General features: G+C 44.1%; 1 protein-coding gene across 5 annotated transcripts in view; it reads right to left on the bottom strand.

The window, feature by feature from the left end:
• Positions 1-17,376, bottom strand: part of HSF2BP (heat shock transcription factor 2 binding protein) — a 96,591-nt gene that overhangs the window by 32,859 nt on the left and 46,356 nt on the right. For 4 of the 5 annotated variants that reach the window (XM_040483802.1, XM_040483803.1, XM_040483804.1 and 1 more), the window contains one exon: positions 10,403-10,506. In XM_040483802.1, coding sequence (XP_040339736.1) covers positions 10,403-10,506 — 104 coding nt within the window. Of the gene's footprint in view, positions 1-9,974; positions 10,171-10,402; positions 10,507-17,376 lie in introns of those variants that run through there. The other variant, XM_040483805.1, reaches the window with a different exon arrangement.

The following is a 17,376-nucleotide window of genomic DNA, read 5'->3' as shown; positions in this document are numbered from 1 at the left end:
CATGATTCTGATCATCTGAAATTTGTTGAGACATGCTTTCTTTATAACCCAGGACGCTACAGTTTTTTGTTTTGAGACTATATTAGGAAGTGCATAGAGAAATTCACAATTGTTGTAGCCTTCTGATGAATTGATAAGAATATGCCTCGTATTGTCTTCCTTTTTACTCTGAACCCTTAACATACTATGGAGTTTTAGATGGAACTATATAAACAACATGTATTTTGTTGATTCTGATAGTTTCAATCCAGTCTAACATTACTACCTTTTACGAGTCATTTAGTCCATTTGCGCACATACTTGGATTGAATGCTGCCGGCGGATCTTTTCTTGTTTTTTCTCTCGCCATCTTCTGAATTCCTTTTCACCTTCCATTTTATCCAGCATTCATATTATTTATAGGTGTATGTTCTGTTTCTATTATCTACACGTTACCCTAGAAATTTAAGCTGCGTGTTAATTATCAAAGTCTGAAATGAGCCGTCACTACTGCTCTCCTCCTGGACAGCACTGGACTCATAATGCTGTAACTCAGCCTATCGCCCACCCAGGACACGTGCCACGGTTCCGCTCTTGGTGTTTCTAATTCTATCGCTTTGGTTTTGTTGGCTTTGTTCCATACAGTCCACGCCTACTTCGATTTATCCCCACATCTGCCACTCTCTCTGGCCCTCATTCTCTCCTGCATACGTTCCGTCTGAGAGGACCCTCCTCCTGAAGCACACCCTGGGAAGGTCTGTGGAGATGAAGCCTCAGTTCTTGTTTGTCTGAAACGTCTCCATCTCACCCCTGCGCCGAAAGAGACTGGCGGGAGGGGGGGACCTGCAAGTCCAGGCTGCCAGCTATTCTCTCAGCATCGGATGGGACACTGTCGCTGTCCAGGGTCAACCAGCAGCCTAAGTGCCACTCCTCTGAAGGCACACCGTTTGCTGTCTGCCTGCCTCTCAGACCTTCTCCAATACTCTGTGGTTTTCATTATGACGGCTCTGAGGGGAGGTTGCATTTATCTTGCTTCCAAGTAGGTAGACTGCTCAAATGAGGTAACGAGTCTGGAGGACTCCTTCAAACATTGTTTCTGTTCCACTCGCTCCCCTCCCTTCCCGGACTCTGGTTGGTCACATGTGAAATTCGCATGTCTCTTCCACGTCCCTCATCTGCTCCTATTTTCCATCTCTGTGCTTCATTCTCAATCACTTCTTCAGATCTGTCTATGTCAATTTAATTATCTCTTCAGCTATGTATAATCTGTGTTAAACTGTCCCATAAATTTATAATAGCAATCATTATACTGTTTATCTCCAAAAGTATTATTTGGTCCTTTTTCAGATGTGCCTGGTCATTTCTACAATGTCTTACTCTTTACTCATATATTAATCCCCTCTTTTATTTCTTAAAACACATTAAATTTACTTTATAGTGACCCAATAATTCATATATCTGAAATCTTCTGCAAGTCTATGTAATGTGTTATTTACTAATGATGTTTCCCATGCCTCTTGTGATTTTCAGTATGTGAGCTCAGGTTCTTAAAACCTTATCTGTAAGAATTCTTTAAGGACTTGGTTGACGTCAAAAAATTCTCCAGAAAAGATCCTCATTGTTCTCTAAATGAGGACCACCCAGGAGGTGAGAATTAAGGCTTCAAAGCTGCTTGAAAACCAACCTATGGTGGTAAATTCTCAGAAGAGATTATCCTCCAGTTTGCTCAGTGCCAAAGATCAAACAGACAATTATCAGTTCACAACTTCTTGGGAGCTTCCTGGGTGCAATCTGAGATCAGCCCCTACAGACTGAGGGCAGGAAAAGACCAAAGAGAAAGGCTGCCACTCCAGCCTGGTAGCTGGCAGGTTTAATAAGCAAAGGGAGCTTACACACGAGGCTCGTCTCAGCCATCCACAAGATTTGCGGATCCCTGCACTCACCCACCAGAATAGAAGGTTAAAAGTAGAACTATCCTATGATCTTGCAACTGCACTACTAGCTACTTACCCAAAGAATACGAGAACGCTAATTCGAAAGGATACGTGCACATGACGTTTATAGCAACATTATCTACAACAGCTAAACATGGAAACAACCCAAGTGTCCATCGACCGAGTAAGATAAAGAAAATGTGGTATATGTACATGTACGTATATACATGTATATGTATACACACCCACACCCACACCCCCCCCCCACACACACAGGAATATTACTCAGCCATAAAAAAGAATGAAATCTTGCAATCTGCAATGCCATGGATGGAGCCAGAGAGTATAATGCTAAATGCAGTAAGTCAGTCAGAGAAAGACAAACACCATATGAATTCACGCATATGTGGAATTTGAGAAACAAAACAAAGGGAAAAAAACAGAGGGAGACAAACGAAGAAACAGACTCTTAACTACAGAGAACAAACTGATGGTCATCAGAGGGGAGGTGAGTGGAGGAAAGTGAAACAGGTGATGGGGATCAAGGAGGGCCCTTGTCACGATGAACGCGGTGTTGTACGGAAATGCTGAATCTAATGTGACACTGAATGTTAAATAAGTGGAATTTAAATAAGAACTTTACAAAATAAAAGAAATAAACACATAAAAACACTTCTATCTTCCCCCCCAAAAAGTTCACACAGAGGCCTTAGGTGGGTTCAGCCACGTACACTCTCTAGTCTCAACGCCACATCACCATCTCCAGGCTACGTTCTTGGAACGGCTTCTGGGAGCAAGAAAGACAACAGAGGGCACATTCCGAGAATGAGATGGGGGGTGAGGAGCCTCCAGTTCCCAAGGTCCAACCAGGTCTCAAGCAGCAGTCGTGTCCTCTCGACGACCTCCCCTAAGAGCAATTTTCCTGCAGTCCCCAAGGGTTGGAGGAGTATCCTCAGTTTACCCCTCCAATGCTGGTAAATGCCTTTGGGAGTCCCTACCAGGCTACTCATCTGGGATGGGACCTGGGCTTTGTTTCTTGTCCCCACACCCTGGGAGGCCATGGAAACTAAAGGTCATTTTGACAAATGCCCTCAAGGCAGGAGTTAGCTCAGGTCTATAACTTCTTTGGTGTCCCACTTTCGCTTGGTTTTTTGTGCTTTAGATACAATTACTTTTTTCCTAGCTCAGAGGAGCATTTAAAAAACTTTTTTTTTTTACATCTCACTCAACATTTTGACTGTTTTCAATAAGGAGAGTTGGTCTGGGATCTATCCCATCATACCACTGGCTCCCCACTCATGCCCTGCAAGGAAGGACAGAAGGGAGATCTGTAGGAGGCTGCTGGGAATTCTTTAAATGAAAGATGATGGAGGCTCAAAGCCAGGTGGGGTTGGTAGACAGCGGTCAGATTCTGGACATATTTTGAAAGCGGAGCCATCAAGATCTCCTTACAGGTTGGATGTGAGTGTGAAAGGAAAAGGAGACAAGATTCACTATAAGGTTTTTAAAGGCCTGAGAAATCAAAATAGAGCTGTCATTAACAGAGACTGGGAAGGCCATGGCAAGAGGTCAGTGTCGGGAAAGATTAGGAATTTAGCCTGAACACAAGGAGTTTCGGTATCCATTAGACGTCCGCGGGGAGACGTCTGGATGCCTGCTAGACAAGGTCCGCACGGAGAGGTCTGAATGTTTACTCAGATATCCACGTGGGGACACCAAGGAGGCAGGTGGACATATGAGTACGGAGTTCAGGACAGAGGTCTGGGCTAAACATACAAACTTGGTGGGATTATCGGTGTCTCGCACTGCTTACACACACTAAATAAATGTAAGACAGAGGCAAGTGCCTTCCTATTCAACATCGTACACACAGCCAGGAAACACAGCACAGAAGAGTTACAAGAGTGATCAAGATACTAGTCTGCGCTCACGGTGGCATAACCTGTGGTCATCATCCCGATACATCCTGTCCTCACCAGCCGTTTGCTAGCTCTCTGTGCCAGCTCTGCAGCTTAAGAGGAGTGTTGAGAATGTAGAGACGGCATGGGGAAAAGCCAGTCACAGAGGCGCACAGAGGGAAGGAAAATGCAATCCGACAGCTGTTAAAGGAAACGAGGTTGTTTGGTGAGGGGTGATTCACAGCAACGGGTTCTATACTCTGGGTTGGGAAGTCCAGACACGTGCTAGCGACCTGCTACCTTTAGGTCAAAGGAAATAAAAGGAAGTGAGCTTTCGCTGCAGCACAAAAGACTTACCTGCGGCACAACGTATTTCACACCGACTCTGTTAGTTGTTGGCCCCGGTGCTGCTGCATTTTAATACACGTTAAGACTCTTGAGGTAGGAATCTCCATTTTGCAGAACAGAAGAGCGGGATTCTAAAAGGTGAGGTGGATTCCCAAGTACAAAAGCTGCAATTCTAATCAAATGCATCCCAAGTCGACATTCTTCAAAATACATCAAATCTCCCAACAGGAGAGCTGATAAAAGCAGGACCCTATTATTAAGAGAAGAAATGGAATCTATTTTCCTAGATCTTCTAAAAGCTACAACAGACTCTCATTTGTCTGGTATATTTTCACAGAGCAGATCTACCTAAAAACAAAGGGATAGAACACGCCGGTTTCCGGGTTCTGTCCCAGCTCTAAGCGGTTACAAGAGCCTAGAGCTCTGACAGTCGCACTAAATCCACTGAGCACCAGGAAGCACGGATTACTTTTCAGGGAACGATTTTTGCTCCTATTTTCCTGTTCCATAATAAAACATAGAATAGAAAATATATTCACCTTCCTATCATATGCAACAGATTCTATAACAAATTTCAAGGTTTTTAAAAAATGTTTTTAATGTTTGTTTATTTTGGAGACAGACAGAGCACCACCAGCAGGGGCAGGGCAGAGAGAGGGGGGGACACAGAATCCGAAGCGGGCTCCAGGCTCCGAGCTGTCAGCACAGAGTCCAATGTGGGACTTGAACCCACAAACCGTGAGATCATGACCTGAGCCGAAGTCGGATGCTCAACCGACTGAGCCACCCAGGCGCCCCAACAAATTTCAATTTTTAAGCTGAAGTAATTCCACAAATAATTCGAGGGTCAAACGTCCTGGGTTTACTAGACCTTGCCTTTGTTTGACTGTGATAACAGCTCTAAGATACCAGGCAAAATGACCTTGTAAAAGATTTATTAGGGTTTGGGTTGTGTCCACTGTGTCAAAAGAACAGATGTCTTCACGGACAAGAAAAGACTGATGCCACAGTGGGGAAAAGTGGCATTAAGGCAACTTCACCACGGTCCCCTACTGGACACAATCCAAAGTTTAAGCAGAACAGGCCATTCGGGTCAAAGAGCACCGTGTCCAGTGAGCGTCAGGGCCACTCAGACTGCTCATGCCTAGAGAGCTGTATAAATTGAAATCAGACCCAACAATTCTCTCTCAGCTGCAAACAATTTCTGGAGTACCATAGCTAAACAGGACCCTGTAGAACGTTTAAGGCCCTCCTTTGATAAGAAAGTAAACAGCGGACAGAAGGTGCTAGCTTAAAAAGAGAGGAGCATATGGTTGCAGGACCCCCCGTGTCCAAGGCCAAGCCCAGCCAGCTTACAGGCAGGTAAAGGCAGGGAGGCACCCAGAACTAGGCTGCCATGTCTGAGGTGCTTCTGCAAAGCAGCAGTCCAACATGGAGGCCAAGAGATGGGGTCTGGAGCCCACCTGTCAGGCTTTCCACTCAGCGGCTATACAACCTTGAGCAAGTCACTTCGCCTTTATGTGCCTTTAGTTGCCTCATCTATAAAAGAGAAGTTACAGTATTTGCCTTATAATGGCAGTTAGAGAATGAACTCTGTGAGTATATGTAAAGCATTTACAACAGTGACTGCCACTCAAAAAGTATCTAGTTATTGTCTCCTTGTCACCACCTCCTCCCCCTCCAACTGGCATCGTGGGCATGATGTGCCCATGACAACTGGCCTGGATGGGCACCTGATAGGTCAGGTCCAGGACACATGCTGGAGTCCACAGCCCTTAGTTCACACTCTCAAGAGAGTAAAAGCTGTCTGGTCGAGCATCCAACCCTGGGGGCTGGGAGTTATCACGCTGTACAAAACACAGCCCTTGAGACTATGGAAGTCTGGTGTTTTATCCTACTTGCCAGCTAACGGCTCAGCAGGTTGTAGTTTCACGGGTGCTGCAAGGAGAGACTTGAAACTCCTGAGTCCAAGATAAAGGACTGCACTACTCACCAGCAACCGCCACATCCACGCTTGGGCCAGTTCAGCGAGACCCAATTCTACAGCGCCATGAACAGGCCATGGGTTGCCTTACACAGGAGGAACCCCAGATCTTTCATAATGGGCAGTAAGCCTACCTGACCTTTGCCCTAGAGGGAAGCATTACCCTTACTGCATGCTTATAAACAAGCCCACCCTTTGCTCTGGAGATAGACAGCATCTCTACCTACTAAGGGTGCTCACTATGCAAGCATCCTTGCAAAAACAGCTAGGAACAAAGGAGGTCAGTTCCTCTATTCTTTTAATTTTTTTTTTTTTCAACGTTTATTTTTATTTTTGGGACAGAGAGAGACAGAGCATGAACGGGGGAGGGGCAGAGAGAGAGGGAGACACAGAATCGGAAACAGGCTCCAGGCTCTGAGCCATCAGTCCAGAGCCTGACGCGGGGCTCGAACTCACGGACCGCGAAATCGTGACCTGGCTGAAGTCGGACGCTTAACCGACTGCGCCACCCAGGCGCCCCTATTCTTAAGATATAAAGAAACATGAGAGTTCCCTGTTTCCAACAAAACTAAATAAATGGACATATATACGATGTTCATGGACTGGAAGGCTCAATATTGCTAAAATGCCAATTCTCCCCAAATGAAATGTCAATTCAGCACAACCCCGATAAAAATCCCAATAGGATTTGTTTTTGGTAGAAAGTGACATGCTGATTTCTCAAATTATCTGGAAACACAAAGAACTTAGAAATAACGAAAAAAAAAACTTTGAAAAATCAGAACAGTGTTGGAGGATTTACATTACCTGATGTAAGATTTATTATAGAGTATGATACTGGCATAAAGACAAAAATGGATCCACGGAACAGAATAGTAAGTCCAAAACCACGCTCTCACATACACTGTCATGTGATTTTCAGCAAAGGTTCAGAGGCAATCTGGTGGAGAAAGTGGCCTTCACAACAAATGGCATTATACCAACCAAGCAGCCGTACAGAAAACAAGAACTGGGATTCTCACTTCCTGCCACACGCAAGTATTATTCCAAAATGGATCACAGACCTAAATCTATAAAACTCAAAACTTTAGAACTATTAAAAGAAAACAAATTTAGGCGCACCTGGGTGGCTCAGTCAGTCGAGCATCCAACTTCAGCTCAGATCATGATCTCGCAGTTCATGAGTTCAAGCCCCCCACATTGGGTTTGCTGCTGTCAACGCAGAGCCTGCTTCAGATCCTCTGTCCCCGTCTCTCTACCCTTCCCCTGCTTATGCTCTCTCAAAAATAAATAAAACATTAATACACCAAAAGCACAATTCATAAAAGAAAAAGAACAAGTTAAACCTCATCAAAATTAAGAACTTCCATTCTTTGAAAATGCTTTAAAGAAAATGAAAAGACAAGCCACAGACTGGGAGAAAATATTTGCAAACCACGTACTGACAAAGGATTTGCATCTAGAATATACAATGAACTCTCGATACTCAATCAAAACAACCCAATTTTTTTTTAATGGGCAAAAGATATGAAACGATACCTCATCAGAGAAGATACATGGATGGGAAATTAGTACATGAAAAGGTGTTCAACATCGTTAGTCATAACAAAAGTGCAAATTAAGACCACAGTGAGGTGTCACTATCTAAAGTCTAAAGTTAAACAGAGAGACCAGCGAGCACTGACAAGGTTACGCAGCAGTTGACATACTGCTGGGGGGTGTGCAAAATGGTAGCATACACTTACCATACACCTAGACGTTCCACTCCTAGTTATTTACCCAAAAGAAATGAAAACATATATCCATGCAAAGACATACTAGAGTGTTCACAACAGTTTTATTTATAATAGCCGAAACCTAGAGACAACCCAAATGTCTATCAACACCTGAATAAATAAAGCAACTGCAGTGCACCCACATCACAGGGCACTATTTAGCGATAAAAAGCAGCCAATTATCAGTCCATAATAACAACACGGACGGATCTCAAAATAATCATGTTGAATGAGAGAAGCCAGGCAACACAGAATACAAGATGCAGGAATCCAGGAATATAAACTCGTGGAAAATGAAAACTAATTTATAGTGCAAAAAGGTGGTGAATGAGTGGGAAGACAGGAGCAGAGGGATGGGAGGGAGGGACCACCAAGTGGTACAAGGTACCTTTTGGGGGTGATAGCCACCTTCGCTATCTTTATTGTGGTGACAGGTGCATATTTACATCAAAACTTATCCATTGATTGCCTTAAACGTGTGTTTATTGCATGTCAATTATACCTCCAAACTGCTGTTACAAAAAAATCAGCATTCACCAGCAAGTGGAACTGAAGCTCCAGGGGAGATTGACCTAAGTTATGAAAAAATAAGGAAAGTCTATTTTTGCACACTTGAGTGAAATATGTACCTACTAAACACACAGTGTTAAAAGTTATGATGGTGGCACCTGGATGGCTCAGTTGGTTAGGTGTCTGACTCTTGATTTCAGCTCAGGTCATGATCTCACACTGCGTGAGATTGAGCCCCATGTCAGGCTCTGTGCTGACAGTGTTGGAGCCTGTTTAGGATTCTCTGTCTCCCTCTCTCTCTCTCTCTCTCCCTCTCCCCCCCCCCACTCCCACTTGGGTGCATGCACATGCGCACTCTCAAAATAAATGTTAAAAATAAATAAATAAAATAAAAGTTATGATGAACAGATTGGGACAAAATTTTGTTAACTTGGTGGTCAGATGTTGGCCACAACATTTTTCTAGACGTGTCTCCTGAGGCAAGAGAAACAAAAGCAAAAATAAACTGTTGGGACTTCATCAAAATAAAAAGCTTCTGCACAGCAAACAAAACCAATAAAATAAAAAAGTAACCTACAGAACAGGAGAAGACATTCACAAATGACATGTCTGATAAAGGGCAAGTATCAAAAATACACAATAGGACTTATAAAACTCAACACCCCAAAAAACAAATACTTCAATTTAAAAATAGGCAGAAGACGGGAACAGGCATTTCTCCAAAGAAGACATACAGATAGTTAACAGGTACACGAAAAGATGCTCAATGTCACTCATCACCAGGAAAATGAAAATCAAAGCCCCAATGAGATCCCACCTCTCACCTGTAAGAACGGCTACAATCAAAAACACAAGAAATAAGAGCTGTTGGTGAGCATGTGGAGAAAGGAGAACTCTCATGTACTATTTATTGGTGGGATGGCAAACTGGTGCAGCCACTCTGGAAAATAGTATGGTGGTTCCTCAAGAAGTTAAAAGCAGATCTACCTATGACCCAGTAACCACACTACTGGCTATTTACCCAAAGAGTATGAAATCGCTAATCCCACTAGCGAAAGCATATATGCACCCCTACGTAAACTGCAGCGTTATCTGTAGTAGCCAAATTATAGGAGCAGCCCAAGCGGTCTCATCTATTGATGAGTAGATAAAGAAGATGTGGCATACGTATAATGGAATACTACTCAGTCATAAAAAGGAATAAAATCTTGCCATTTGCAATGATATGACTGGATCCAGAGAGTATAATGGTATGTGAAATAAGCCAGTCTGAGAAAGACAAGTATCATATGATTTCACTCACAATTAAGTGGAATTTAAGGAACAAACAAACAAAGGGGAAAAATAGGGACAAACCAAGAAACAGACTCCTAACTATAGAGAACAAACTGGTGGTCACCCGAGGGGAGGTTGGTGGGGGGGGAAAGATAGATGAAGGGAATCCAGAATACATTTATCATGAGGAGCAGTGAGTAACACAGAGAAATGTTGAATCGCTGTATTATACAGCGGAAACTAATATAACACCGAAGGTTAACTACGCAAAGACAGTAGACAGAGCTTTTATTTCAAAGAAAATAACAACCCCACATACACATACTACATATGTAACTCCAGGGCTGCAATCTCCCTGATGTCTTTTTCCCCACGTTCTTTCCCTGACATTCGGAGCCGCAGACGACACACCCAGTGCTGTACTGCCCGCAGAGAAAGGGATGGGTGAACGCCCCTTGCCAGCTGTTCTAGAAGATCATTTTTCTTTGTGTCACAGAATCATAACTGAGAGCAATACTCCAGAAGCAGAACCAGAAATACCCTAGCACCCCACTGAGCTCTTTATAGTTTGAAAGCTTTCTTTGAAAAAATGCTAATACCCTTGGGCCCGCCATCCCAACCTTACAGCTTCCTCCAGCCACAGAGGGGCAGGCGCCCAGGTTGGGCGAGAAGACGCACGGGGGAGCCCTCTCTCCTCACCACTCAGAAGCCACCAAAGCAGCGGGATGAAGCCCGGGCTCTCGCTGATGTACTTCAGGCCTTTCAGGTTGATGCTCACGTTGTACAGGGACATCAGCAGTAACCTGAAATGTAAAGAAGGCAGGTTGAGTTGATGCCCCACGTGGAGTCTCACCCCCAGCACACCTCCTGGTGAACACCGCAGGGGTCCCACTCAACAGGCCGGGTGACAGGGGCCGGAAACGGGGTGTAGGCCTCCAGGACGCTACAGGAAAACGGGAAGCTCCGGCAACAGGGCCACATAAAACCACCTTCGCAAAGTGCACCTAATCAAGGGACACGACTGCAGAGAGGGTCCCACAGGAAACCTCAAGACCAGATTTATGCAGTCATCTCTTATTACCAGTCCTGCATTTACACACAGGCAACCCTCAATTCACAAGCATACTGTGTTCTAACAGTTCAATTCAGCTGCTTACAATTGAATCCTATCTTCTCATTCAATGGAAATTATCCAGATGCCTGGGTAGCCCACTCAGGCCATACAAATGTGTTTAATCCACAGCATGAGGGATGAAGAATGCCATAACCCCATTTCTAACACCGACAAGACAGTATCCAGAGTTAATCAGGATCTTAGAAGCTATCGTAAGAACTGACCACAACTGCTAAGTTAGAGTCTAATGAAAACTGGAAAACTGCCAGACAGATTTCTAGTAATACTGCAGAATACAGAGATCCCAAAACCTCACATTGCAAAGCAATTTAAAAGAAAAGAAATGAAAAGAAAAGAAAAAACAAGCTACACAAAGATTTTGCAAGCCCCTGAAAGAATGGATGAGCTTGCAAGAAGTAAAGGGAAAATACCCCTGACCAGGAACTCGGTGAGAGTGCAAATTCAGGGAGGCGTGACGACAGATTCCAGAAGCACACAGCTATGGTGCAGCAGAGTGGCTATGGGCAGCAGGACAGAAGGAAAGGTCTCAGACCCACACGAGACAGGGACTCAGATCACAGAGCCCTGCGGAAAACCAGAAAGAGTGAGCTGTCAAGCTGGGCATGAATCCACACTTTGTGGATGGCCTGAAAATCCACAAGCCAGTAATTTTAAGACAAAGGAGAGCCGGGATAGAACCCTCAACCCGATCTTCAAAGAACTGCCCCAAATACAGTACCAACAAATGTGAGTCCATAACAAAAATCACAAAAGCCATGAGAAACGAGATGTCACATGAGAGTGAGAGCACAAAGAACCAATGAGAGTCAGAATTTTTCTACAAAGAGAACTGGCACACCCTGGAAGTGTCAACCACAGAATAGAAAATGGGTATATTTAGTAGGTACAGAGAATACAAAGAGAGGGGCGCCTGGTGGGGGCTCAATCGGTTGAGCGTCCAACTTCGGCTCAGGTCACGATCCAACGGTTCGTGAGTTCGAGCCCCACATCGGGCTCTCTGCAGTCTGCACGGAGCCTGCTTCAGATCCTCTGTCCCCTCTCTCTCTCTGCCCCTCCCCCACTTGCACACATTCTCTCTCAGAAATAAAAATAAATATTAAGAAAAATACAAAAATAAATTTAAGAAACAAGATAAAGGAGCTACGGAGTATTACAAGTGGCCAGCCCATTCGAAGGAGGACCTAGAACTTACAAAAAGTGAAAGGGTAACAATCAAATGGTGAAACTCAAGGGAAACTGAGGCGGTGGCAAGGCTGGTAAGGAGAGGCCCCGCACAGAGAGAGAGAAGGAGTTAAAGGAGCTACGGCAAGCAGAGCACAGGCGGGGAGGAGGGAGCGTAGGCAGGCAGGGACTCGGCCCGGGACGCCGCCCGGGAGCACTACAGTGCAGGGCAAAACCTCCGTGGCCCCGGCCCAGCCTGCACGGACAGACGGCGCCTCCACAAGGCAGCCCCGAAGAGGCCCCGTGAGCAGTAGGGACTGGAAAACCAAGGACAGGGCCCAGAGTGTGTTGATCACCTCAGGGGAGTCGGAGTTTAAGAGTCGGGTAAAGCTAACCGCCTGCTAGGACAAACTCTTTCCCTTCAGGAAGAGATAACAGAACCCAGAGTCCACAAAGACAACCTGCAAAGTCCAGGAGACGCTGGAAGATTTACCCGGCAGGGCCCACTAGGGTGCAGAGAGAAGGCATTTCTTTGGTGCAAATGCAAGGGAAGCCAAAACGGTCAGTAAACAAGATTTTTTTTTAATGTACTGTACGGCAAACTTTTAAAAAATCAAAACCACTGCAAAAACTCCGTAATAAGCAATACATCAACATTTTAAATAAAGAAGGGATCAGTAACAGTGTCATGCCAAGACACATTGGAGCCTGAAGCAAAAGAAAATCAATAATAGCGATTCAGTCCATTAACAAGGGACTAATTAAATCAACTGCGGTACACGCACACATGCACGCCACAGAAATGTTTACTACGGTTTTCTGTTAAAATAGTTGGTTTCTAAGCTCCGTGGCTTATTCATTTTTGCAGCCACACAGCCTGCTGCAGGGCCTGTAAGCACTCAGTTTGAATATGGAAAGGGCACCAACCCCCAGCGACTGAGAGCCCCAGCAGGGCAAAGCACGCACAGACAAGGCGTTCTCTCCCCGTATTCCCATGGGTGTTTGCAAAGTCAAAGTAATGCTACCAAGTTCAAGAAGACAACGCTAGACTAGCGCCCTCCAGGGCAGTGATGCCCAGTTCTCAGATGATGGTACTCTGCCTTCTCACGGGCCACAAAAGGAGCCAAACTTGCAAATCCTTTCAAGGTTTCCCGAGAATGTTTGCAGTATCCAAACCCTATTCATTAGTAATCTATTTAATGAGTTACTAAGAGCGGTCCAAATGTCGTATTCATGAGGAAAATTCAGCACTTTAACTAGAACTTTCTGAGGCCTCCAACCCAGGAGTCTAAGAAGAGAGAAGTTCTTTTCTCAGATCACCAACACAGGTAGTCGGAATTCCTCCAAGTTACACATAGTGTCCCCGCGTTTCCATATGCTACAACAGCACGGCCGAGTCACTGCTACAGAGGCCATGTGGCCCGCAAAGCCTAAAGTACTTTCTCTCTGGCCCTCTACAGATAAAGTTTGTGACCCCTGCCTTAGAGAATGAAAATAAGCTAGCTAATCTTTTTTATTTTTTTTTTTAAGCTAGCTAATCTTTAAACCTTAAAAGGCAGAATCGGCACATGAGTGAAAGCTGGAATACAGGGCAAACCCAGGAAATACAGGCAGCCGAAACGCTCCACTGACTGCCATTTAAGGTGGCAAAAACGACTCACAAAATTGACAAGTACCTTTAAAATTCGTATTTGGTCAAAATCAGCCATCCGGAGGCAGCTAAGATGCGAACAAATGTGATCGCAGTGATCTCATGTCATTGCCAGGCTGTATCTCACAGAAGACCAGAGACTTCTCCAAGGTCACACAGGACTCAGCAAACAGCAAACCCAGAAAACCTTCTGTTCCAAGATTTCTATTCTAACCACAAGTATTTTGTAAATCACGTATCAAGTTTCCAACCGCAAAGTCAAGAGAAACTGCACCATCGACTCTCCTGGCACTGAGGGATTAAAAGTACACGTCACCTCCCAAAGTGCTGGGGTGCCAGGAGTCCGACTTCCCTCCGGTGACAAAAAAGGTAGGCGGATTCTGCCTCCTTCCACGAAGCTAAGCAGAAGATTTGTTACAAACAGACGCGAAGGCTCCGAAGGCTGGGAACCGCGGACACATCTGGTATCGACAGAGAGAGGATGAAACCCAGGCTACGAGAGAGACACTGGCAAACCCACTCCTTCCACCCAGCTTCCCCGGGCCGGGCTGCACAGATCGGCCTGGTAAGAAGTCAGGAAGCCCTCCTGACAGTCCGACGGACAGGCTGAGTCATTACAAGTAAAGGTGACACTCCTGGATTACCTTACTCGTCTTAAAAGAAATGACAACTGGAAGTAACAAAGAACAGAGACACCCAACACTTCAAAACAAGCCAACAACAGAAATAAACAAAAAGGCATAACCACAGGAAAGAAAAGCCCCGACCGGTCATCTGGACTAGAACCAAAAGTAGCCAAATTAGCACCGTCAAATAAAGCTGGGGAACAATGAGCAATAAAATGCTTATAAAAGCCCGCACATATTAACCGAGAGAGGCAAACGGCAGAGCCTTACCACCATACTTCAGACGAAACAACGCACAGAAACTGGCAGTTTGAGGCCCACCAACATATACATATTTTTGGAAATCTCACTGAGCATTTGCCATGGGCCAACTGTAGGAGCAGGTACCTGTCCTAGTAAATAGTTTTGAAGCTTTTACTCAAATCCCAGTTAACATGCAGTGTAGTATTAGTTTCAAGCGTACGATATAGTGATTCGACACCTCCATACATCGCCTGGTGCTCATCACAAGTGCCCCCCTTAAGCCCCATCACCTATCGCACCCATCCCCACCTCCCCTCTGGTGACCAGCAGTGTGCTGTCTACAATTAAGAGGCTGTTTCTTTCTTTGCCTCTCTTCTTTTCCCCTGTGCTGCTTTTGTTGCTTAAATTCCATACCTATAAGTGATATGGTATTTGTCTTTCTCTGACTTATTTCACTTAGCATAATACTCTCTAGATCCAACCATGTTGTTGCAAATGGCAAGATTTCACTCTTTTTTAAGGCTGAATAATATTCCATTACACACACACACACACACACACACACACACACACACACACCACATTTTTATTCATTCATCAATGGACATTTGGGCTGCTTTCATAGTCTGGCTATTGTAAATAATGCTGCTATAGACGTTGAGATGCATGTACCCCTTTGAATCAGTATTTTTGTATCCTTTGGGTAAATACCCAGTAATACAATTGCTGGATCATAGGGTAGTTCTATTTTTAACTTTTTCAGGGAACCCCATACTGTTTTCCAGAGTAGCTACACCAGTTTGCATTTCCACCAACAGTGCACAACACAAGGCTTCCCTTTTCCCCACATCCTGGACAATACTTGTTTCTTGTGTTGTTGATTTTCACCATTCCGACAGGTGTAAGGTGGTAGCTCACTGCGGTTTTGGTTTCCATTTCCCTGATGATGAGTGACACTGAGCATCTATTCATGTGTCTGTTGGCCATCTGGATGTCTTCTTTGGAGAAACACCTGTTCATGTCTTCTGCCCATTTTTTAATTGGATTGTTTTTTGGGTGGTAAGTTCTATTAGTTCTTTTTATATTTTGGATACTAACCCTTTATCAGACATGTCATTTGCAAAGATCTTCTCCCATTCAGCAGGTTGCCTTTTAGTTTTGTTGGTTTCCTTTGCTGTGCAGAAGATTTTCATCTTGACAAAGTCCCAATATTTTACTTTTGCTTTTGTTTCCCTTGCCTCTGGTGAGATATCTAGAAAGTAGTTGCGACCACTGATGTCAAAGACCTCACGGACTGCATTCTCCTCTGGGATTTTGATTTAGGTCTTTCATCCATTTTTTAATTTATTTTGTGTCTGGTGTAAGAAAGTGGTCCAGTTTCATTCTTTTGCATGTCGCTGTCTAGTTTTCCCAACACCACTTACTGAAGAGACTGTCTTTTTTTTCCGTTGGATATTCTTTCCTGCTCTGTCAAAGATTAATTGACCATATAGTTGTGGGTTCATTTCTGTTCCATTGCTCTACGTGTCTGTGTTTGTGCCAGTACCATATTGCGCTGATAACTACAGCTTTGTAATATAACTTGAAATCTGGAAATGCGATGCCTCCAGCTTTGCTTTCCTTCTTCAAGGTCACTGTGGCTAGTCAGGGTCTTTTGTGGTTCCATACACATTTTAGGATTGGTTGGTTGTTTCTTTTTTCCAATAAGTACAGTAATTAAATACATAATCTGCTTGTTTTAGATTCTGCGCCCCCTTATCAAGTTAGAACCTACAAATCAGCATGTGTAACCCTAACCAAATGTCTACAGATTAATTTTTACCTACTGTGTAGCATTAAAGGCCCAGAAAAGATAGAAAGAATGATACAATACCCACCTCCCTGGTTAAGAAAAAAAAATCTTATCACCATGGTCAAATCCCCTTTGTGAACTCTGTCTAAATGCATACCTTACCTCCATTTGTCCCATGACACAGCCACGCACTTTTAGACATTTTCACAGCACACGTGCAGAGCCCGACAATCCCATCTTCTGTGTCTGTATCAGTGGCAGCATACCGTACCGTAATATTCCACACCACAGTGAGATGTTTGTCCACATTGACTTGAATAGTATTTTCATGTGAATCAATCACACTCTATCTATTCTGTGGCGACAAAGGTTTAGATAATTCCTAGTACGTGCTATCACAAATGCAGATGCCATGACATTTCTGCACTAGTGTCCTAGTGTTTACAGCGAAAACTTTTTCTGGAGGATGTGCGCAAAAGGGGATTACCTGTTCCAGGCATAAGCATATTAACCTCAACAGATGCTGCCCACCTGCCTTCGTCTCCCTCCCACCAGCGGCGGACAGGTGTAAGCATTCTCAGGCCTCACATCTCTCCACAGCTCTCAACTGTCAGACACTGATCTGTTTCAATGAGATAGAATGAAGTTATCTCATAATGGTAATAATTTGCATTATGATTGAAGCCAAGAATCTTTTTCCATATTTATGAAGCTTGCCAGTGTTTCCTTTGTGAACTGCCTGATGATCTCTTTTGCCCATATGTGTATTACATTATTTGCTTTTTTCTTAATGAAAATGCCAAACACAGATTTTTTGTTTTTTTAAAAAGTGTATATAGAATGATCAAACTGGGTAGGCTGAAACCCTTAAAATGCCTTTAAGAAAAATCAAGGCTATATTCAAACTACCACCTACCAATTGAAAACTTAGTATTTGACTAATTCACTGAGTGTTAAACATTTTGTGGCTGCAAGCTCTGCCGCCTGAAAAATAAAATATAGTAGCTCCCAGGCCCCAAATGTTAGAAACATTTTAGAAGCTTTGTTGACCTTTATTAATATCTG

Source organism: Herpailurus yagouaroundi, unplaced genomic scaffold, assembly GCF_014898765.1.
Source record: "Herpailurus yagouaroundi ecotype Mexico unplaced genomic scaffold, PumYag 162, whole genome shotgun sequence".
In the NCBI taxonomy this organism is placed as follows: Eukaryota; Metazoa; Chordata; class Mammalia; order Carnivora; family Felidae; genus Herpailurus; species Herpailurus yagouaroundi.
This window is presented reverse-complemented; position numbering and strand designations above follow the sequence as displayed.